Source organism: Myotis yumanensis, unplaced genomic scaffold, assembly GCF_028538775.1.
Source record: "Myotis yumanensis isolate MYYU_CA2020_CCGP unplaced genomic scaffold, mMyoYum1.0.hap1 SCAF_4, whole genome shotgun sequence".
In the NCBI taxonomy this organism is placed as follows: Eukaryota; Metazoa; Chordata; class Mammalia; order Chiroptera; family Vespertilionidae; genus Myotis; species Myotis yumanensis.
The window spans coordinates 55,041,141-55,065,315 of NW_027223755.1; the positions used below are offsets into that span (position 1 = coordinate 55,041,141).

The 24,175-nt window shown below is 41.9% G+C and overlaps 1 protein-coding gene and 1 long non-coding RNA gene across 5 annotated transcripts in view; one reads left to right on the forward strand and one right to left on the reverse strand.

The window, feature by feature from the left end:
- The window catches only part of LOC139008777 (uncharacterized), a 34,967-nt gene extending 27,516 nt beyond the window's left edge, over positions 1–7,451 (forward strand). For all 3 annotated transcript variants that reach the window (XR_011471212.1, XR_011471214.1, XR_011471213.1), the window contains exon 4: positions 6,723–7,451. This is a non-coding gene — a long non-coding RNA (uncharacterized lncRNA). The remainder of the gene's footprint in view (positions 1–6,722) is intronic.
- LIX1 (limb and CNS expressed 1) overlaps positions 1–24,175 on the reverse strand; it is a 46,714-nt gene that overhangs the window by 1,527 nt on the left and 21,012 nt on the right. For both annotated transcript variants that reach the window (XM_070412376.1, XM_070412377.1), the window contains exons 3-5: positions 10,510–10,650; positions 8,327–8,422; positions 1,349–1,426 (exon numbers count right to left, since the gene is read on the reverse strand). In XM_070412376.1, the coding sequence (XP_070268477.1) occupies positions 1,349–1,426; positions 8,327–8,422; positions 10,510–10,650 (315 nt within the window). The remainder of the gene's footprint in view (positions 1–1,348; positions 1,427–8,326; positions 8,423–10,509; positions 10,651–24,175) is intronic.

Sequence of the window (24,175 nt, forward strand, 5' to 3'; positions counted from 1 at the left end):
TACATCCACCTCATCTTGCTGACTAGTAGAGGCTTTGTTCCTCATGCAAGTTCCTGTTAGCAAACTCTTAAAAATAAACTCCCATCTTTCAAAGTCTAACGGTGGGTAAAGAAAGGATAAATCTTGGAGGATAGTGGGTGAAAACCATTAAGTACACAGGAAGGAGTTTGCCTTTGCCTTTAAAAAAGGGGGTGGGGGAGGGAGGGCAGGGTGCTTCTCATAGTTAGCAGAGAAATAGTGAGACCCTGTCTCTGAAAAATAAGAAGAAATTTCCAAACCAAAAAGTTGGGGTGATTGGATGCCAGCTTGCCCACTTTTACAAGCATTTCTGTTGCCCGTTGGGGACTTTTGGTGGCTGTGAGAAAAGTCCTACTATCATCAACTTGACCTCCCCTCACTGCGGAGGTCCCCACACGGTGCACTCTGAGGTTTCCTTCCGCACTGCAGAGCGGAGGAGGGCGCACACTCTAACAGGCAGGGCAGGTACATGGAGTGTATTCCACAGTTGCCTTAGAAATAAAGTCTGTCTCAATGATCCCTTCATTTGGCAGCATTCAGTACAAGTGTCTAAATCAGTCTTATGCCTAGTCAATGTTCTTAGTATGCATATTTGGTCAGTGCCTGACTCAACTGGACTGATATATATATATATATATATGTGTGTGTGTGTGTATATATATATGTGTGTGTGTGTGTGTGTGTGTATCTATATATCTATATATACATAGATATATACACACTAGAGGCCTGGAGCATGAAATTCATGTGTGGGTATGGTCTCTAGGCCTAGCCTGCGATCAGAGCCATCTTCCCCAGCTGCCTGAAGCTGGCCCCACCCCCTGACACCACCCACCCCCAGTTCCCCATTTGCCATCGGGCGATCAGAGCCTGCTGGCCGGAGGTAGAGACCAAGAGGTTGGCCGTTCCTGCCCGCTCGCCTGCCCCACCCCCGCAGTGGGTTGTCCTCTCTGAGTGGGGCAACTGGCATGGCGGGGGCCTTGGCCTGGTGCTGCCCGCATCCCCTGCCACCCACCGCTGGCATCCCGTTCACCATTGGGTGATCGGAGCCTGCCAGCTGGGGAAAGGGACCAAGAGGTGGTCAGTATGCCTCATAGTGACTGGTTGAGCAGTCGTTCTGGTCGTTCCACCATTAGGGTCAATTTGCATATTACCCTTTTATTATATAGAATAGTTATGTATATTTATTCATGTGTCCTCTGCTCTTACTCAATAAACAAAGTACCAAATTTAACAGGAAAAAGTCCAAATAAAGGAAACCTCCTCGAGACATCATGGCCATCTGATCTGTCTGTTCAACACAAGGCCATTCTGGATGGTAAAACCTCACCTGTCGGGAACACTTTGTTTCGCGAAGGGCTTTTAGGCTCCCATTCCAGTGTAGTAGTTGGAAAATGGTCATCAGCTCCTACAAAACCCAAACACCTATCATTAGTCTCAAAGCAGAAATGTGAAAAAAGTGCCTCAGTGAGAGCTGAGCAGGGCGTGACTCTGACCCCCAACTATGTCAGGGAAACAGGACACACAAGGTTGTCAGGACACTTTGAGACTTTCAAACACCAGAGTCCCAGGCTTCTGGAGCCTTCTTCCTTCCCTCCCCTACTATATCCATATTTGCACAACAAAATGGCTTAATAATTTATAAATACCTTTCAACATTAAAAAATATCTAAATAGACCAGTGAATCTGAGAATAATTTATAGGCATCGCAACTTTTGAAATTGCCTGAGAACTGGAAATACCTCAAATGTTCATTTTTAAATGAATGGCTTAATAAAGTATTGAAGGGCAGCAGAATATGCCACCCAAAATATGAATTTAGAACATGACACCACAGAATATGCCACTTTGATATATTGATTATTTTGAGCTGAAGGCACTTGAAAAACAGCAAATGTAGAGAGAGAATCTCTCTGAGCTCCTCTTATCTGTCTAAGACACATCCTCCAAAAGGCACCTGGTTGTCATAACCCCCCCCCCCCCCCCCCTCCCCGGGGAGCTTCACTAACCTGGGAAGGCAGACTCATCACAGAAGAGGAAACTGGATGTCCACACCACACCCACACAGGCTTTGTTACATTTATTCTTCTAAGTGCCCATTTATCTTTCTTTAAAGTTACCTACTTTCCCTAAAACACCTACATCCCCTTCCTCTTTCCCTATTATGATGGTATTTAATCCTGAATTCTATGCCACCTCAGGAGGTACTCATTTTTCCCTGGGTCTTTCTCATGTATACACGGGGCATAATTGTCAATAAACGTGTTTTTCTCTTCTTAATCTGTCTTTTATTACAGGAGTCTTAGCTAAGAACTCAGAAGTGTTCTGGGAAAATTACTTTTCCTCTCTTACAATACATTCACACCACTGAATACGGTGCAGTCATAAAGAAAGGATGGGAAGGCTCTCTAGGTTCTAATGTAAAGAATCTCTGTGATGTATTGTTAAAACAAAACAAAACAAAACAAAACAAAACAAAACAAAACAAATAAAATAAAATAAAAGCAAAGTGCACATCCTGTATACTGTGTGCTACTAGTTGATAAAAACAGAATAGGAGATCTCAGTAAATATTTGCTTGCAAGTGCCTAGAAGAGTTCTGACAAGATACAAAAGAATTGGGTAACATTAGTTGCTCCTTGGGAGAGAGCAGGGATGCCTGGGGACAGGAGTGGAAGGGAGAACTTCCTCTGACATTCTTTTGCACCTTTTGAGTTTTGAATCATGTGACAACATTACATATTGAAGAAAAAATTAAATTAAAAAATCAGGACTAAAAAATAAATATAAAACATATTATAGGCAAACTATAAATACTGTAAAAATACTCCAAAATTTATAAATTCAGTCAAGAAAATTCCTTGAAATATGAACAATACAGTAGAACTGACATTAAAATACACCCACCATGGTGAGGGCCTGGGGTGGGAGGTGGGGGTGGGCTGGACGGAATCAATGGGGGGGGGGGAGAGGACATATATAATACTTTCAGCAATAAAGATTAAAAAAATTATACCCACAGTTTCCAATGGCCAGTGCTGAGCACAGCATTACACTTTCTATGAGCTTCATCCTTGCCCTGCACGGTATCAAGGGCAAGCTAAAGGGAATAACGTGCTGATGATTTTATTTCTCTAATGTGATTAGAACTGGCAGTCTTCCACTGAAGTTATCTGCTTTTCTCTTCTTTTCTTTCCTTTTCTTTTTGGTCAGAGACACATTTATTTTGGATTAATACCACAAACCACAACCCTATAATGATCAGAAAATAACAACACAATTAAGGAACTTCCTGGTCATGAAAACCAGTTATGAAAACCCTACATTTAGACAGATGTCCAACTGCCCATTCAAAAAGCTGACTTTCACTGTCTTTATCTCATAATAAAAAAGTTTTCATTATGAAAACCAGGAAGCCCAAAGTCATTCTGGGATTTCAGACATCTTAGGATTATTAGGTAAATTTTAAAGCTATAAGGTAAGCAGAAGAGCAAATAGCACCATTATCATGTTGAAAATTGCCATTAGAATGTAATGTGTTTCTTCTTTTCAGTTTGGGATCCAGTTTGGGATTTTGTTCTTCTACACAGTAAGCACCCCCAGAGACTTCAGTAAAAGCAAAACTATCTGTTTTTATTCATTAAATCTGACGTGCAAACCAGCAGAATTACTTCTGCCCCAAACACAGAGCCCACCACCGCCTGCCCAGGGCCCTGGGTCCAGTGCCAGGGAGGCTGCCCCTCTCATGCCTGCTCACCGCCACTTCTCCCTGCCCCACTCCAGACTTTCACTCCGTCACATCACTCTGCTAATTTGGAGAGTGAGAGTGGTTTGTTCTATAACCACAACCAAGTGTTGCCTAACCTCACTCACAACATCTATTTGTTGTTTACTTACTTATGCACTCATTGGTTGATTCTTGTATGTGTCCTGACTGGGGATAGAACCCACAACTGTGGCGTATTGGGAGGATGCTTTAACCAAAGCTACCCGGCCAGGTAAATGTTTATTTTTTTTAGAAGAAAATAAATACCACTTCCACTCCTCCACCTATGTTCCCCACCCGCCGTCTTCATGTAAAGTTGACAACCCAGAAGATACACTGAGTTTATTCCATGGCTTCAATAGCCCTGATGGCATTGTCCTTATTCCCTTGTAGCACAGTTTGAGAAAGAGCCTATTTCTAACAGGAATCTTATTCCATGTTCTGACAACTGCTGCCTTGACAACACATCTTCCTCCAAGGCCTACAAGGCTCTCACTCTCATCTTACACAAACCTCCTTTCCCGATAAATTCCCGTCATTCCATATGGCAATCCCCCTAAGACTTTAGAACCCACAAATTCTGCTGCAAACAGAACCAGAGACCTTTCTTACGTACCTTGGCAACCTACATCTCTCAAAAACCCCCAGAGACTTGAACTGTTTTTTGCCTGCAAGATGAGGGTCACCTTCCTCACCCGCTCTGGTTTATCTAAATTTCTGATCCATCACCAAGCATTTTTTTTCCTCTTCAAGTAACACAAGCCCCTCTTCCTCAGTGTTGCTCTTGTTTCTAAAATCCTTCAGGGAAAATGACCTTCTTTCTGCCTTCTTCCATTATGCTCCCATCTAATTCTTGCCCTCCTCGTAGACATATTAATCTTGCTATCATTATGTGGATAGTTCCACATTCTTTCTGTCCCAATTCTTTATTTCCCCTCATAAGACCAAATTCACTATCTTCAGATCTTCCTGAAGCTGCATGAGCCCTGGGCTCAACCCAGGAAATCTTTGTGTGCCTCCCATTGATTCGTTCCATCGGAAATCCTGGCATGACTGCAGACTGGCTAGGAGAGGGCCGCTCCCTCGTTTCACCAGGATTCCTTGCTGCCTGGTCTTCCAGACCTGTTTCCTACCTGTCGAAGTCCTGTCTCTTTAAAGGAAGCCTGTTCCATGAGCTCTATGTCCTGTTCCTCACAGGACTTTTCCTGCGGGGCTAACTGTTCTGTGGACTGATCTAGAAACCTGGGGATTCTGAGCATCTTGAGAGATAAACAAGCAGCTGGCCTAAAGGTTGGGTTGGGACCAGGGTTGGGTGAGTGAAGCAAGCTTAAGGTGAGTCATGCAAGTTCAGGGTCTTTTATTTAAAATTCTGCCATTATTTAAAATTTTGACATTTTGTCATGAATGTTTGCACGTTTTGACTTTATACAATATTGTGTTATACTACTACTCATCTTGATTACTGAGGTTTTTGACACTCCTTTAAATTTCGTGCCTGAAATGAGTGCCTAACTCTTCTTACCCGGTCTGGACCCTTCTCATGGGTCTGTCTCATGGTCAAGGCCAGCTTTGTGAGCTTGCGATCTGTGCAGTCACCTAGGATCTCGAGCTTGGCGTAGTGATCCACTGCCTTTAATAATTTATAAGTATCTTAGTAGTTTTTTAACAAAAGGCCCTGCATTTTCATTTTTCCATGGGCCCCATAAATTATGCAGCTAGTCCTGATCAGCAAAGTAAAATTAAAATAAAGTGGAAAAAATCAAGCCTTGTGTGTGTTTTTTTCTCTTCAGGGAAAATTTACAGTTTTCTTGGTTCATTTTGTCATTCATTCCATTTTAACCAACTACAACTGGGCTCTGTCCTCACAGTGCTTCCTGGTATTGCCTCCTGGTAGAAACACTGGCCCTTCAGCTGCTATGCGGGGAGGTGGGGAAATGCACACTGTTTCTCTCTGGAACTATGTCTGGGAGACTGGCTTGGTTCTGTGATTCATCAGAAATAAGAAAAACAAACACTATAAATGGAGAACTTGAAAAACAGGTGGGCACCATCTCCCCACCCAAGAGAATGGATTTAAAAGGAAATTTGTTTATGAGATGAGGTTTTAAAAAGCAACCTGGAGAATTTAGCAAAGATGTAAATAAACAACTCGTCCTTGGATTGCATTAGGCTGCAGAATAAATATATTAACCAGCGTCAGTCAAAGTCGGCCACGAACCTGACCTTGACAAGACCCAGTGGCTAGTGCTGTCACCATCCCTCCCCCCAAACATCAGGCAGTTTTCTCTAAGGCAAGGCTACCTCAAAACAGGCATCTAGGCTTCCCTCCCAAGTGAAAGTAAGCAGAAGCCTATCAGGTTTCCTCTGCGCCCTGCCTCCTTGACAGCGCCCCTGGAAAGCCTGCGGGCAGTCAGGAGACACCAGCCTTGTTTTTATACGGTGTAGTCATCTATGGGTAAGCACACATCTATTACCCACCAGGGGTACTGACTGCTGGGTCGACTGTGGTCAACTCCCATCATGTGCAGAAACAAGCTGATGCATTTAAGCCCGGCCACCAAGGAATGTGCAGGCCCCGCAGGCAATAGAGCTGGTGGGGAAGAAAGGGATGTCTGTGCTCCAGGCCCTCCTCCTGGGTTGCCAGCATCCCTACTGGGGAGGGGGATTTTGGATTTTTCCTGTCCTCACATCTTCCTCTTCTTTCCTCTGTACCCCATCCTGTCCCCAACCTCCCCTCTGTGAATTTATGAAGCATTTCCAGCAGGATTAAAATTATTTCACATATTTAAATCTCTTACAACATAGACCACACAAGAAAACACAGCCTATACCAAGGCGATTAAAGCACTACTGAAAGGTGGTTAGTATAGCCTTTCATAGTAGTTGGATGAAATTTTAAGAAATAAAAAAGAAAATCTTGCCTCCTATCTTTGGCAGACTAACTCAATGGCATTCAAAAATCATTCTTGGCACTGAGGGCGCGCCACCTGCCTCCTCACCTCCCCAGCCTCCTGCACTCCCTGCCGCTCCCAGCCCACACCATGATCAAGAAGCCCTCATCCTCTCTGTCTGCTTCTTCCCTGGATACTCCGACACCTAGATGTTGACTCAGACACAGACATTTCCAGTGACTCAGAATTACAGGCTGAACTAACACCAACCACTGACCGAGTCGCCGATGTCCTGATGGTGCAGAGTGGAACACTGAGGATTACTTAGAGAATACACAAGTTTGGGAATTGTCCACAGTGCGGAATCAAACACCTCCAGCTCTGTGGAAGAAGCCACTGAGGAGGCCGCGGTGAGTGTCACTGGTGATTATTTGGAAGAGCCCATGACTAGAGTGCCAGAGGAGCCCAGCACCTCCACGGAAAGCGATGAGGTCATCATCTCAGCGCTTGTTTAAAATGAGGCAGATTCTCCATTGGCTGTGATCTTTGCTCTGCTAACCACAACTGTCTAAGAAGATTCTGAGCTTCTGCACAAGCCTGCTACTCCATTGTAGGAGTGTGAATAATTGTAAAAGACTAGTGAGCCATAGGATGTAGCCAGCGGTACAGTGTAGGGAACTGTCCACAGACAGAGGGGATACATTCCTTAAACATGTCCCATTTAATATCGGGTCAATAAATATTCGTTTAAAATGAAAAAAAAATTATTCTTGATTTTCTGAAAATAGATACTAAATCATATACAAGCTACTAAGTACTGTGGCAGGCAACATTCATTCTATAACAAAAGAAATGCAATATTTTTTTGTCGGGGTTGATAGGGGAGAAACTTTTAAAAATGGGGTTCTTTGAGAAAATCACTATGCTAGACACTTTATAAATGTCATATTATGTAAGTCCCACAAAAATCCTATACAATGGGCATTATAATTCTTATTTTATACATGGAAAGCTGAACCTCATGCTAGTTCAGTTCACAGGTGGATAGTGGTAGAGCCAGCTTCACATACAAGTCTTTAAAAGTTTGTGTTCTCTCTCCTGTGTTATGATCCTCCCTTTATTATTTTTTTGTTTGACTTTAGATTGTTGCTGGGGGTAAGGGAAGTACCCTTTATAGTCCCACCTTTTTATTCTACAGCAAGGACCCTGAAATGTTCATGCAGGGAAGCGACCCTGTCCCCATCTGAAACCTTTAGTTTATATAAAATTGTCAAGAGAATCTACCCAGTAGCCTCCAACATAAAGCAGTCCTTCTTCAGAAAGTTATATAATAAAGGTTGTTAATCTTCATTGAGCATTTACAATATGCCAGGAACTGTTCTGGACTCTTTCTATATAGTCCCATTGGATCCTCATAATGGTACTGTGAGGAAATGCCACTACTATTATGCTCCCTGATTTATATGCAAATAAGGAAGCAGATGCAGAGGTGAGAAGACCAGCCAGGCTGAAAGGGACCAGCCCCCTCCAAAGCCTGGGCTCAGAACCAGAAGTAGATCTGGGAGACAGAGGATGTTCATGATAAGAGTGGCATTCTCCCAGGCTTTTAGATTGTGTAGCAAAATAAACAAGTGGCAGGAAGTCAGGCACCTGAAATTCCAGCATGGTCTTCCCCATATTGGACTCCAGCATGTAGTGATAGGCGCCAATGCTGGTGCTGGGGTCATCAGCATCGTCCAAGGTGCCCTTGGGAAGGAAGCAGAAAAGGGAAGTGTTATGGACGTTCCCTCCTCTTCTTTGGGTGATCACAAATTAATACCGTGGCCCTACAGTACCTTCTATTGGCCTAACACTGCAGGTATGTATTCCACAACCAAGTCTCCAGTTGATTTGGCATAAAATCCTTAATCTCTCCACGATTCAGAGGAAAGAGGATTTTGTAATCAATTTGAATCTGGCATTCCATTAAATTGTTGGCTGATTATATCCTCACTAAAAGAATAATTATCCCAAAGCAGAAATTCCTGTGTCCTCGCACAGGGTTTTGTTGATAGTGGCGTTAATGTTCTAGTGGTTGCCCACTTAGGCTGCCTGCAGGTGTTATTGGAATCTTGAAATCATGACCTTGTTCTGGTTCCAATGATAACCAGGCAAGATTATGTAACTGACAGGGAAAAAATTCTTCAGTTGTATGGACCATTCATATTTTACTGCCATGATTCTTAATGGGAGCTTTTCATAATATGCTGGTATTCAGCCTGGAAACATGGATCTTGGTTTATATTTTTTTACTTCCGGATCACTTAATCTTCAGCAATCAAGGTGGGTGGGTGATGTGTAGAAATGGAATTCTCCTTCAATTTGGTTAGGGGGAGTGGCAATAAAAAAGCTAACATAAGGTCTGGGGCCTGCCCTTCAATATCCCCTGGTCTTGGATTCCTGAGAAGGTGGGCAATGACTTTGTGAGGCCGAACATATGACTGCCAACATCAGATAGCAGCAAATTTATAGCTTTTGAATGCAATAACATTAACACTGCTGCTGAAATATTTATGTTGGCTTTTTAAATATCCCAGAGGAAATCCATCCAGAAGCCTGCAAATCTTATATATTTTCTTTCCTTAGAAATTTCCATGAAAAAATGATAAATTACATTTACACTGAGGGCCCCTCCCTGCTCCTAAGTAAATTCCACACATAGAAATCAGGCATCATTTTTCTAACTTCTCTTCCTCAAAGGCACTTGAAATGTGCAGGGCAGCGAAACAAAGGCTTCCTTTCATCTTCAGAGCAGATATGGAACAGAGCTCCTGAGGTCTCCAAGCCTGGTCAGCCACTCTCTGCCCCTCCTTCCCTCTCCTCTGTGTGATAAGAGCATTTATGAGGGGAAAGAAAAGGAGAAAAAAGGTAACTGCTGGTGTGATAATGCCTCCTTCATTGTCAACAGCTTCTCCAGAAAGACCGACCCTTTACAGTCGGATTGAGGGAATCAGAGAATGAAAATCTCAGGTCAGATTTATTCATGCTAAAGACAAGCCAGGAGTTGACTAGCCCCTTTGGCAATGCCAACTTCCTGCCCTTGGAGGACATACAGGGAGACAACTACCACAGTGGGGACCCAAGGCTTCCTACATGGCTTATGGTTTGGAGGTATCAAGGATCAGGAGCTCCACATAATTCATGGGGTAACTTGCCTACACCTGGATCACGGAGAAAACATCCTACCTAAATTTCTAAGACAAAGTGTTTTGCTCATAAGCACTTTGTATTTAGTTATGTCCATTACAAACATTTTCAAAGCCCTCTGAAAGAAGTAATTGATTAAGCATGACAATTCTAATAGTTAACAAATATTGGGCATACAGCTTTCCCCATATCTAAGCAGTCATGGGGGTTGGGGGGTTGGCATTTTTAAGAACTTCACATCATTTGTAAGATTAGTTAAGTTTCGGGGGAAATGAGCTAGTTTACCTCTAGAGTAAAGCAGTATTTAATTGCGTGTGGTCTCAGGCTCTCAAACAAATCAATGCTCCTCAAACAGCAAATATTCAAATAAAGAAATCAAGGCGGATCAAATGATCTGCCTTGATTTAAGGCTTGATTAATTGTGGTCCAGGAAGGTTAAAGAATATTACTGAGATGAAGAATAGGGAGCCAGTTCCAATTTTGTGATTTCCAATCCAAGGGTTCTTTTTGCTGAAAATTAATGATTTAATGGATAAAAATTAAATCTGCCCAATTCTTTAAAAATGTGCTCACTTTAGCATCTCCCATGATTCAAAGGCCTCAGTATTCTAAGAGCAGCCAGCTCCTCCCTTCCCTGGGGTACTCACGCTGGTGGAGGCAACTGCTTCCTGCACGCTCTCCATAATGAATTCCTTGGTGATCCTTCGAGAGGGCAGCTCATTGAACAGGGAGTTGATTAGGGCCACCTTAGCTGCATCCCGCCTGGCCTCGGCTCTACTTAAGCAGCACTTGAGAAGGGAAGGAGAAGGGGAGTCATTAAAGGATTCAGCATTTCACCATTTTGTCCCTACCTCAGTGGGTCTCTAGACATATCTGTTCATATATTTACTGTCTGTACCTCTTCTGTCACATCCATTGCTAATCCCCTGAAGATCATACAGATTTTCTCTCAGCCCTAGATTCCATGCAAATGTCTTGGTTGGCCTTCAAATGCTGTTTTTGGCCTTATTTCATAGTCATTGAATGGCTACTATGCACCAGAGGCTTTACATACTGTTAATAAATAATCACAAAAGTCATAATGGCTACTTCTATGTGCCAGGTAGTTATATTCATTATCAGGGCCTTCCTCAAATCTTTATTTTTGAGAAAAAAAAAATGTAAGGGAACTGGGAAGTAATTAAGGACAGAAGTTCTGGGGTCAGGTTGCTTGGCTTCAGGCACTTGCTAGCTGAAAGACCCTGGGCAAATTAGCCTCTCAGTGACTCCAGTTCTGCCATCTGTCAATGGGAATAATAATAGTCCCTATGGAATAGGTTTGAGGATAGCCTCAATTAGTTAATATAGGTAAAGTAGTGAGTCTACCTTACACATGGTAACACTCTATGAGCAAATTCCAGTCTTATACTTTTTACCTCCAGGTTAGGACAAAGGGGCTGCTGTCGAAATCTATTGTTTTTGCTTTTCCAGCATTTATCTTTCCACCTTCCCTCTAATAACAGTTCCTTGATTTTCTTGAGGGCCCCCTTTTCCACCTTGGTTTCCGTCCACACAGTTTGCGTCAACATTTGGCCTTCCTGAAGTTAGGGGCCATAGGCAGCCCATGATTAGTAACTCATTAAAAAAAATATTCATTTCTCCCAAATGTAATATTGCTCTCTTTCTTCCCAGCCTGGCGTTCCTGTGGCTCACACAAGTCTGCTCAATACATCCTGATTCTTTCCTGTTCTGTCTCTTTCCTTACCAACTACAACTCTTATTCCAGTTCTGGCTCGGCGTGGACCCTGGGAGTCCAGAGAGAGGGATGAAGTCCTATGGGAACTTCACTGTCCCCCGAGCCCACCCCTGTTGGAGGACCCCAGAGTGTGATGGCCTCTCTCCCACAGTTCCTGTGAACTCTCCAGGGTCCTATAGACTCTATGCCAAGACTCTTAGAGGAAAACAAGCCAGAAAGAGAAGCCCAGGCCCACGTCCTGGTCAACACGGTGGCCGTGCACCTCTGGCTCTGCCACTCAGTGACGGTGAGACTGGGATGCCAGAACTTTGGGGCTTATTTCCTAACTGAATAAATGGGGACGGTAGCCTCTTTGATTTTAAGGCTCCTGATACCTACAATGCATGATTCTCAGAATCAGTAGTGCTCGGTGACTGATGTGAAAGAACAGAGAAAGTAGCAAAGATCCCACCTCATGTTGCAGTTTCACAGCCTCAGTGGCTTGGTAGCACCACCGGGAAAAGGTCAAGCCCCTGTGGTTTGCTTGCAGCACATTGACCATCCCTGCACTGACCCAGGAACACTCCGAACTCACAATAGTGTGTCATCTAAAGGCCCAGACTCTCCTCCCCAACTCCACAAATCCAGATAAGCCTCCTGAGGTCAGGCCCTGGCCCCTCTGATTTCCTCCTAACAAAAAAGAACAATTAAAAACAACACAAAGAGATTTCCAATATCACCTCTAAATAAAGAATTACTAGTAAGCTGAAGGTCTAAAATGTATGTGAAAAGCAGCTTGGGTTTTTCTCCAAAGAAGACTTTGGGGTAGCTTGAGGCAGTAAGCAAAGCCATTCAAGGTTTAGACCTCTCCCAAGGTGTAGGCCACCTGTATTAAATCGTGAGGCATGGCTTTGCATTATGGACTTGACTGGGAATTTATGGGACGTTGAGTTCTGAGTCAGCAAGTATCTCACTAAAGCATGGGTGCCACCTCTTTTAGGAAGTCTTCCCTGATCACTCTTAAGGCGGGCTGGGAGGACCACTGTCTATGAGAGGCACTCACACACTGTTACATAATTGCCTGCTAGTACCTGCCCCCAGACTCCAGCCTGTGAGCAACCTAAGGGCAGAGTCTGTGGCTTAGTCATCTTTAAGTCTCTGGACCTACAACACAGTTTATTGAATGAATAACTAAATGCTGCCTAGGAAATCTAAACACAAATCACTAATGCACCTAATAAAATGCTCAAGAAATCCTCTTAAAGAGGAGAATTAAAGATACATATTTACTATTTTTAAAAAGTCCCTTTTAAAGATAGCCTGTGTACTATGCATAATCCAGTAATGTAAATATATATTAATACGTGAATTTCAGAGGGACAATTGGACATTAAGTTCAGACAATTTGAGATTACCATTTTTTTGTCTGAGTATAGGATATGTTTATTATTCTTTGGAAAATCAGTTCCTCATTAAAAAGCAGAGAAAGGTTCTGCAAATAGTACCTGACATCTATAGGAGCATCTCATTTAATAGGAATTTGCTTTCCAAAATCTATAATATTGCCGTTGGGGTTTCAGAACTTAGATTCAGACCTGTGCACTCTTAAGAAACTTTATAGAACTATCTAAATAATAGCAATTGAAAATGTCCTTCACAGAGAGAGACCCAGTAAACACTATTTAGATGAAAGAAGCTATCTATTTTAAATAAGCCCCGCTAAGTACCAGATCAAAGGCACCACATACACTTACTAGTTCAACCAAATGGCACTGCTTCTGAGATCAAAGTGCTGTGGGGCTGAGGGAAGGAAGGAGCCTTTACCCAGAAAGCACGGGAAAGGACTAGGTCTAGGAGACCGCACCAATAGCAAGGTTTTAAAGTGGACACATGTCTTTGCTTATTTCATTGTTGCAATGTACAGAATCTTCGGTTGAAATGGGGGAGAAAGTGTACCAATTAATAATAAGCACATACAGTACGTTCTGAGCCATCAAAGGGCTTTTCTTACAATGGTTCTTTGCATTTCTGAAAGACAAGTACTTCAAAATGTTTATAATGTTAACCAGCCGCTTTCTTCTAAGTTTTGGAGCTGGAGCTACAAATCCAAGTCAGTCAAGGCCGCATATTTTCTTTAAGGGATCTTTTAATGGGGCCTCTCGAACCTGAAGGACCTGTGTGTGGGCAGGACATTTAGCCAAAAGCAATCTGCTTGGCAAATCGGAATCAGAGTGTGGATTCTGCTGAGAGAACAGGCACGGTTAGCGTTACCATCAAACAGTGGGAAGAGCTGCAAGAAAATAACATATAGTAAGTGACAGAACATTTTATTGACATGTCCAAACCGGTCATCAAAGACATCAGTTGGAGAGTGAGCGAAGCATGGGGTTATTTCAAAGCAACTTCCTGCTAGAATTAGACTTCCCAGATCGTATGGTTTATTCTGTTTTCAGCCAGACTCCAATCATAAATACAGATTTGCAAACCGTGCCTTATCTGCTAACCATTCTTACTTGTTAATAGAGAGAGACAACTTCTGTCCTTTGCACTTTGTGAAAGTGCAGAGCTGGAATATTTAATAGCCGGGATTTTACTGAAGTCAGCTGTGGATTTCTTAGGCATGTGGAACCACATGCTTTTCAAGTGGCTAGCAGACCCCACTCAGACATTTATCTTGATGCTCAGATGCCTTTCATTTGCTGGTAGATTATAAACCACTGTAATCATTTCAAAGCCTCCTGGCTCTAATCTAAAATTAAAGCAAAAAAAGCACGTCTGTGGCATTGCTAAGGAAAACTATGTAAGGCAGTGGTAGCCAGCCTCTGAGAGAGCCCCCCCTCCCCTGGGATCTCTGCCTCCTGGTGTTCATACCCTCGTGCAGCCCCTCTCATGCTGTACTCTACCAGTAGAATATGGCAGAAGGTACAGCATGTCACTTTTGATATTAAGTTGTAAAAGCCACAGTGGCTTCTGTCTTGACACTTACTCTCTCTTGGAGCACTTGCTCTGGGGAAGTCACTTCCATGCTGTGAGCAGTCCTACAGGAAGGCACATGTGCTAAGGAGCCCATGCCTCTGGAAACGGATCCTCCAGGCCCCATCAAGCCTCAGGTGACTATAGCTCCCTGACCGCTTGACTGCAGCCTCCAGGAGACCCTGAGCCAGAGCTTCCAGATTCCTGCTCCTCAGAAACAGTGTGAGGTAACTTGAGTTTTGAGGCAATTTGTTACCCAACTGTAGATGACTAATACAAAGGCTTTGCTCACGTCAGGTAATAAGGAATTCTCTAAGCCAGTGGTTCTCAAACTTCTGGCCCTTTAAATACAGTTCCTCATGTTGTGACCCAACCTTAAAATCATTTTCGTTGCTACTTCATAACTGTAATGTTGCTACTGTTATGAATCGTAATGTAAATATCTGATATGCAGGATGGTCTTAGGCGACCCCTGTGAAAGGGTCATTCGACTGCCAAAGGGGTCGCGACCCACAGGTTGAGAACCGCTGTTCTAAGCCCACTGTGATGGAGAGCCCAATAATAGTAATCCTCATTGCTGAGCTAGGCACTTTATGTTTATTGTCACATTTAGTTATTACTACAATCCTATGAGGTTGGGTTTATTGTTATCCTTATTTTGCAGATGCAGAAACAGAGGTTATATGTCCCAATGGCTCTGTCCTACAAGACTGTCCCCACTGCAGACACCAACTGCAAGTCCAGGTTGTCACCTGCATTTCTGATCAACCAGCTATAAACGAGAGGTTCTTATAACCCCCCTTCTTCATCGTTTGCTAGAATGGCTCACAGACTCAGGAAAACAACTTACTAGATTACTGATTTATTATGAAAGGTATACCCAGAGGAAGAGGTACCATACACAGGGCAAGGTATGCGGGAAGGGGCTCAGAGCTTCCATGCCCTCTCTAGGCACAATCCTCCCAGCTCTTCAGATGTACACCAACCTAGAAACTCTGCGAATCCCACATTTAGGATTTTTATGGAGGCTTCATAATGTAGGCATGATTGATTAAATCTTTGGCCATTGGTGAGTAAGTCAATCTTTAGCCCCTCTCCCCTCCTAGGAGGTCAGAGGTCGGAGCTGAAAGTTCTAACCCTCTAATCACAAGGTTGGTTGCCCAGCCGCCAGTCCCCATCGTTAGGGGCTTTCCAAAAGTCACCTTATTGGCACAAACTCAGGTGTGGTAGAAAGGGATTTTGTTATAAATAACAAAGGTTTTTAGGAGCTCTGTGCCAGAAACCAGGCTGAAGAACAAATATATATTTCTTATTATAAATCACAGTACCATAATGGTAAATCCACTGCTGCTAACATCAAAAATGCTAATTTCTCACAAGGAAATATCTCAAGGAAAGCAGTGTTCAAGCTGAAAAAAAAAGTCCTTTATGACAGTTCTAAATTTAGGCCCTTAGGAAGTATATAAACACTACCGACTTAACTAAGGTCTCAATTTTCTTTCTCTGCTCAGTAGTTTCTATTTCTTCCATGATAATTTTCCAAAGTGCCCACACTATGCAATGAAAAAGTAACCATCAACCAAGATTAATTGGACCATACGCCACCCCCATATAGAATAGTGGCTAGTCAATTTTTTAGGATGCACAAAAGTTCTTAAGTTAATTGAAATACAATTTTGGTAGTCATGAACATGTCATAAGAATAGAAATGCATAATAAGAAACTGGTTTTATAGTTAATTATTTCTTAAATACTTTAAAATTATTGATGTGTGTTACTATTCATAGAAAAACCTTACAGCCAGACCAACACAATTTATACTCTGAGCAATTACTTTCCTCGTGGCCCTTATTTAATTAATAATTTTCCCCATGTTTTGTATTAGAAAATAGGTAGGATACATGCGTGGAGCAGCTGTTTCCTGACCCCAAGCGCTTACTGTACATACATCCCAACTGAAGTGCTTTCTTTAGGAAAGCAGGTGAAAAGACATTGATATAAGTAACATCTCTCCATTTTAAACATATGACAGACCTCTTAGGATTATTCGTATTTTAAAGACATCAAGAAAAAATAGGTCTGCAGATCCAAAACGTATAAAACCACGTAGTCACACTTTACTTAGTGCCTACTAAGGCTAGCCAGGCAGTTGAGAAATGGTCTATAAAGAGCGAGGCTTTTGAAAAAGAACAGTCATGTAATAGCAAGTGTGACAGATTGTCCCTACGTGGGAACTCAAAGCTGAAGATGTCCTCCCTGGACTCCAGGGCAAGTCAGTGTTATGTAGGCGGCATTCACTGGGCTCAAGAGCACATGGTACCCAAGGGGATCTCCTGAGCTGGGACTTTACAGGTGGCAAAACCAAATAAACTGACTCTGTGAGAGGTGAGAATTCTTGCCCAAATCCTTAAGGCTGTAGTGCCTGTCATTCAGGTGGTTTGTGACTCAGAGTCCAAGTCTCAACAAGTGACCTGACTTGTGGAGTGTGTGTGTATGGCCTGCCAGCTCTGGTCAGTGTCACCAACACCTCCGTTCCATCCTGACAGCAAGCCATCAGCACCAAGAATGCCACAAACCAGGCCCTGCTGCTAATTGTCCCCCTTTCAGTTCTTTAAGACCTTGTGTGCCCTCGTCTAAGCATGAACATTTGCATGTGCTCCAATTTATCTAATTGTAGATATATTAACATTTCCCCCCTTCCAGATGGTGATGTGAAAAAAGGGCAACCGGTGAAATGAGGTCACCCAAGTTAATATCATGTGTCTTTCTCTATAGGTCATGTTGGGAACAATTTGGAGTTCTGTGTATGCAGGGAATGGGGGCTCTTTGCTAGCTACGGGGGAGGGGAATGGTCTGAGAGTCCAATTTTCAGAGAAAACTCACCAGTTCCTGTCAACTGAAAGAAACGTTTCATGCACATGGCGGGTCAGAATGTTATTTTTCTAATACAAACCACCTGGCCTCCTCCTCATTTACCTCTGCCACACATGCTATTCTACACACATACCTAGACCAAGGGCCCTGGTAACTATTACAAAACCATGTTGTATTTTGCTCCTTCAGGTTTTTTCTTTTCCCTTTTTTCTTTTTTTCCTTTTCTTTTTTCAAGTTAGGGTGAAGACAAGATGAATTGATCAGGGCTCAGAGTTTTGGTTTATTTTTATAGTTGCTTTGATGTAAAGGGACTTGGCTCTGATTGCACGGAGAGGGGTGGAGGGGGGTTGGGGGAAGATGGAGTCAGCCTTTCTTCCTCATTCAGCAAGTCCTGACACAGTGAGCATCTTCCTAAAATTTGCCTCGAGGAGCTGGGAGATGTGGATGGAGAGCCTCAAGCCTTTATTTACCAAGAAGCCCTTTCCCAAGTGTTCCTTTCTCTACACTCTGCTATTCTCTTTGGACACCAAGCACCTGCATTCATTGTGCTTGATAAGAAAAGACATAAAATAAAGGGCTGGGGAATAAATATAAGGTTTCCTTAAAGTAATATGCACTTGCAGTTTCATGGGCAAAATGTTGCTGTTTGATCATTAGCTGACATATGATTTTCAAATGGGAAGGGATTACAGAAAATCTTCTTATCTTTGTGTCTCATTAGTTACAAACTAGGATGCTTTCCTGTGGAGATTTCTACCAAGAAACACCTCCTTTAGAAGTGAAGTTACAATGCGTAGCATGCTGTGCATCTGAGTCAAATAAACAACTCTAAAGACAGAGACAAAAGAGGTCATGGCTGATTTCAAATAGAAATACAGCATTAGTAAAGGGTAACAGTCTCAATTTTATGGCAGAAACTAACTCACTTCTTAGGGCATGGAATGTTAGAAAGAGGCCTTAGTTAATAATTGGTAGAAAGAGAGCATTACAATCCCATTAAGCCAAGTCCATGATTTAATCAAAGTTTCTCTTAGTCCTTCTCTCCTGGGAAAAACTTAATTTTATAAACTTAGCTTATTGTGATTTAAGTATCCTTTTACTTCCCTGGACTTTGAGAAGAATCTTTCAATGCCTGAAAGTATAAAATATGTGTTTTATATCTGATAACATAGGTGAAGTATGCTTACTGTGGTAGGTAAAAGTGAAACACCCTAGTCTTCTTTTAGCCAGTATGAGCCTTTGAAAGTAGTTTTTCCAGGTATCGTCATAGGCAAAGGCTTTGGTTTGAAAACTAAGTGGCATAAGAATTAAAGGCCTTTTAGAAACAGATCTTTGCAAGGAACTCGTCTGCTGTGAGGGTTCCATGTCACGTCTCCCAGCTGTGCAGTCCTGCTATGCAACACCAAACATTGGGTAAAAGCAAACAAACAAGCAACAAAATCAGTCAACAGGCTGCCTATGGCAATTTTACATCTCAGTTTCCTGTGGTGTCTGGTATTGTACAAATGGGCTAAGTACTGACCCCAGTGTGTAGCGCCTGTATTTATTATTGTGAAGCAATTTTAACAACAAAAGCTTGTGAGAAAGATATGACACCCCAATGAATTAGTGTCCTTCAAATAAATTGAGCTCTCACATCCATGTTTCAGCCAAGGGACACATTTTTTATTCAACCATAACTCATGCACATAAGTAATTGCATGGTCTACAATACCCAAAGGATTTTCTGCTTTTTATTCCAAATAAGAATAAAATTCATTAATCCAAACCACTCCAGCAGACTGTATGGAAGACCATGTCACTGGCTTGAAAATAAAACTTGAATCACAAACCTCTTAATAAAATGTAAAATAAGATAAAACACTCAATTAAGTTCCCCTTTTGGATTTGGAAACAAAACAGCTACTGAAACCATGAGCAGCTTTCCCTCTGAGTTTATCAAGAGGGGAGCCAGAGGTTGATCTGATGGCCCTTGTGTTGCTCCTATTGTAAAAAAATGGAAATAACTGCCAGTTGTCATGGTAATGATATGTGACTAGAGAAGGATTAACTGCCTAGATAAAAATGGCATTAAGAAAAAACATCCAAAATGCACAAATTCCTACTTAATGCCTGTAATATTAGAAGATGGCTTCCTTTATAGAAAACACAATTAATATTAATGTGTTTCATTATAACTTTCTAAAAGAAAAATAATTTAGTATCAATGGGTCATTTTATTTATTGTTTAGAAATTAAAAATGAATCACATGTTCACTTTTCTTTTCCTCTACTACAGTAGTTTATGCAGGAATGGGTTAAAGACAGGATTATGGCTGTTTTCTTTCCCTCTAGTTCTCTGTTTTTCGGGGGCTGTGGTGTCAAGACTAATGGAAAATTCTTTAATTAGTTGTCTTGGACACAGCTTCCATTTTACTTCAATAGGAGGTTTCTTTGCAGAAAACCAGTGGTTTGTGTCCATCAGAACCTTTTGACTGCTTTCCTTTCTATTAGCCAGAAAACGAAAGCACAGTCTGAATACCACTCTTCTAAAGAATGAATGAGTGTAATCTCTTATAGCTTTCATGAAACTAGAGGGATTAATGTAGTATGCAATCCAGTCCCATACTACACTTCAAGTATTTTCAATTACTTGGCACCATTGGAGGTGACGTCCACAGCTCAGTAAGAAGGCTACTGCTGGCATAACGGCTTCTCCATGTCTCAGCACATGGTCTTGGCATTAATAATCCATCGTGAAATGATTTGCAGTGCACAAGGGTGACATTTGATTACGTGAAAGGCCTTGCAGGAATGAGCATGTAGGCTCTCACAGGCCAAATGCTGGCAAAAACAGGATGAAATGTTATATGGTGAAAATATCATTTAAGATGGTTTCTGAACTGACAAAGAAAAGTGCAAGGACATTGCTTTAGGGGAAATTTTTTTTCTTTTTTTTTCCTTCCTGGTTTTTCTTTCTCAAATCATATTTGGAGGGCCAAATGGGTTAAGGGGCCAGATTTGGCAGTCAATCACCCAAACACAATTTCAAAACATATTTGATTCAGGAAATTCTGGATCTTTTAAAGCGAGGATGTTAACAATCCTCCTGAGAACCTTAAAATATGATGATTTAAACATAAGGAAAAGGAGACCCTGAAATGATCAGAGAGATCACCAAGACTCCTCCCTGCTGAAAAGTTCAGTTTTTTCATTTTGTTTTCTATTTTTAAAAGACCACAAAGAGGATGTTGAATGTACTTCCTAAAGGAAGTCCTATCATTTTGGGTAGAAATTTATGAGACAATTTAAAACTTCATAGTTCTCAAAGTAGCAAAAACAAAAACAAAAGCATAGAATGTCTTACTCTGATGCCTCTAATCCATTCACGGATCTGTCAAATGCATTATATTCTAGACTAGAGGCCCAGTGCACGAAATTCGTGCACGGGAGTGGGGAAGGTCCCTCAGCCCGGCCTGCACCCCCTTGCAATCCGGAATCCCTTGGGCAATGTCTGACTGCCGGTTTAGGCCCGATCCCGTGATTGGGCCTAAAACAGCAGTCGGACATCCCTCTTGAAATCCAGGACCGCTGGCTCCTAACCACTGGCCTACCTGCCTGCCTGTCTGATCACCCCTAACCATTTGCCTGCCTTCCTCATCGCTCCTAACCACTTGCCTGCCTGCCTCATTGCCCCTAATCACCTCTGCTTGCCTGCCTCATTGCCCCTAACTGCCTCTGCCTGCCTGCCTCATTGCCCCTAACTGCCTCTGCCTGCCTGCCTCATTGCCCCTAACTGCCTCTGCCTGCCTGCCTCATTGCCCCTAACCACTCGCCTGCCTGCCTCATCACCCCTAACCACTTGCCTGCCTGCCTGATTGCCCCTAACTGCCTCTGCCTGCCTGCCTCATCACCCCTAACCCCTCTGCCTACCTGCCTCATGGCCCCTAACTGCCTCTGCCTGCCTGATCACCCCTAACCACTTGCCTGCCTGCCTGATTGCCCCTAACCGCCTCTGCCTGCCTGCTTCATTGCCCCTAACTGCTCGCCTGCCTGCCTGATTGCCCCTAACCACTCTGCCTCAGCCCCTGCCTCCGAGGCTTTGTCCGAAAGGACGTCGGGGAGGTCGTCCGGAAGGTTGTTCAGCTGTCCAGTCTAATTAGCATATTATGCTTTTATTATTATAGATAGTTATAATAATAACTATCTATAATAGTTCATATATTATATATGAACAAATCTAATTATTTGTGAACAAATAATTATATATGAACTTATTATATATGAACAAATATAATGCATACCTGGGTGTGAGTATGGCCAAATTTTGGTTATTCGTGGTCATGGGTACAGAGTGGAGGCAAAGTTACTAATGTATAAATTAAATGCAGAGAGAATTAGAAGGATTTTTTTAAAAATCTTTATCCAAGAATATGTTTTTATTTATTTTTAGAGAGAGGAAGGAAGAGCACACCTGAGAGAGAAAGAAACATTGATGTGAGAGAAAAACATACATCCATTACCTTCTATACATGCCCTGACCAGTCATCAAACCCACAAACTGGGCATGTGCCTTGACTGGGAATTGAACCCACAACCTTTTTGGTGTACAGGACAACGCTCCAACCAGCTGAGCCACCTGGCCAAGGCTAGAAGGTTTATTAAATCAGTACTTCCAAATTAATCCACTTGCAAAACTTTAACCACAGATATGAGCTGACTTTAATGTTACTGACTTTTCCTTCTCAGCTCACTGTCTTGCAGAGTTAGGTGAAATATCTTAATTTATATATTAAACAGTATATAATAGTATATGCTACTTTGTATATCAATCAATATGTAAAAATGGACAAATATAAACTCATTGATTCTTGGGACTTGTCACTCATTCATTTAGCTACTCATTTAAAAAAATTTATTAGGCACTTACTATATACAAAGTACAGTGCTTAGCATCATAGAGATATAAGAATACAGACCCTGTCCCCGAGGCACTTACATTTTGTTATAGAGATAGAACATGCACATAAGTAGCTGTAGCCTATGGTAAAAACAAACCCATAAAATATTAGAAGTGAAACTGATATAACTGCTTTGGGAAATCAGAGGAAGTAGAGAAATCTAGCACGGGGTTCAGGGAAAATTCATGAGGGATGTGACATTTGAGTGGAGTCTTGGGAGTTGGGCAGGGTTTGGACATGAAGAGAAGGTGGCAACAGCACTCACGAGCAGGTCACAGTGTGAGTATGTAAGGGGCCAGAAGAGGTCAAGGCAAGAATGAAGAACAGTTAGAATGAATCACTGAGTGTCAGGAGAGGAATTCAGGGAACTAAAGGTGGAAAAAAATGTTAGGGACAATCGTATTATCTTTATTGACAGATTACAAAATTTAGTCTATACTAAGAAGTAATAGGGAACTATTGAGGTCTTTTTAAAAAAGAACTTTTTAGTTTGAAATGAATTTTGATTTACAGAAGAGTTTCAAAGATAATACAGAGAGTTCTCAGGATATTTCCATATCATTTAAGTTTTCATGTTTAAAAATATAATTGTTTATGTAGTATTCCTATATTATGTTCCTATAATTGCATCCCTTTTCTCATGCTTAGTATAGTATATGTGTTGGTTTTTTTCTTACTCAGAAATGCCAAAGATTTGTCTTCCTTATTTATCTTTTCAAATAAATAGTTTTTGGTTTTGTTGACCTGGTTTGTCAGTTTTTGCCCTACTTCATTAACTCCACCAAAGCTACCCTCATGTATATTCAGTCTATGTTAAAACAAACACATGGTTATATTAATGTACAAATGCTATATCAAATAAAGTCCCCTGATCCATCTTTTAAGCAGAATGCTGAGTCTTACACAGTCACAGAGCTAAGTGATTCTTTTGTCCTGGTTCTGCTTGGAATATGATTGACCATTTCAAAATAAAAATCTGTGCTTTTCTTTAACTCAAAGAAAATTGCTTCCATTATTTATTTCTACCTAGCTATTTCCTTTATCTCTTTCTAGAACTAATATTAAATTAACTAGAGGCCTGATGCACGAAATTCATGCAAAGGGCTCAGCCCTCACAGCCATGGCTGCTTCGGCTGGTCTTTGGAGCCCCCGCAGCCTTGGCCGGCCCTCACAGCCCTGGCTTCGTCTGGATGGTTGTCAAGACTGTCAGTCATTCTGCTGTTTGGTCTAATTAGCATATTAGCTATTTATTATTTAGGATTTTACCTCCAGATTTATCCCCATGTCTCCTGTACTATCTTTTTTAATCTCTTGTCTTGTGCTCTAAGTTCTAGAAGACTTACTTTACTATTTATTTATTTTTTTACTTTGTTATCTTTTACTAATTTGGCTGTGATCTATGTCCACTCATCTACTTACTCCTCTTTTATTTATTTATTCTTCTAATTTGGCAGTCATATTTTAAATTTCCTGTTCCCTACTTACTCCTTTTATCATAGACTAGAGGCCCGGTGCAGAAAATTCGTACATGGGTAAGGTCCCTAGGCCTGGCTGGCGATCAGGGCCAATCGGAGCCTTCTGGCTGCCAACCGGGGCCTTCTTTCCTTCATTCTGCACTGCGCCTTGGTGGTCAGCGCATGTCACAGCAAGTGGTCAAACTCCCAAGGGGACAGTTTACATATTAGCCTTTAATTATATAGGATATTTTAGGGATAAATATCTTCTCACAATTTTTTGAGGATACTCATTGTGATACTCTCTTATGTCCTTCACTACTTGAATGATTTCTGTTCTTTTGTTTGCTTGCCTTGA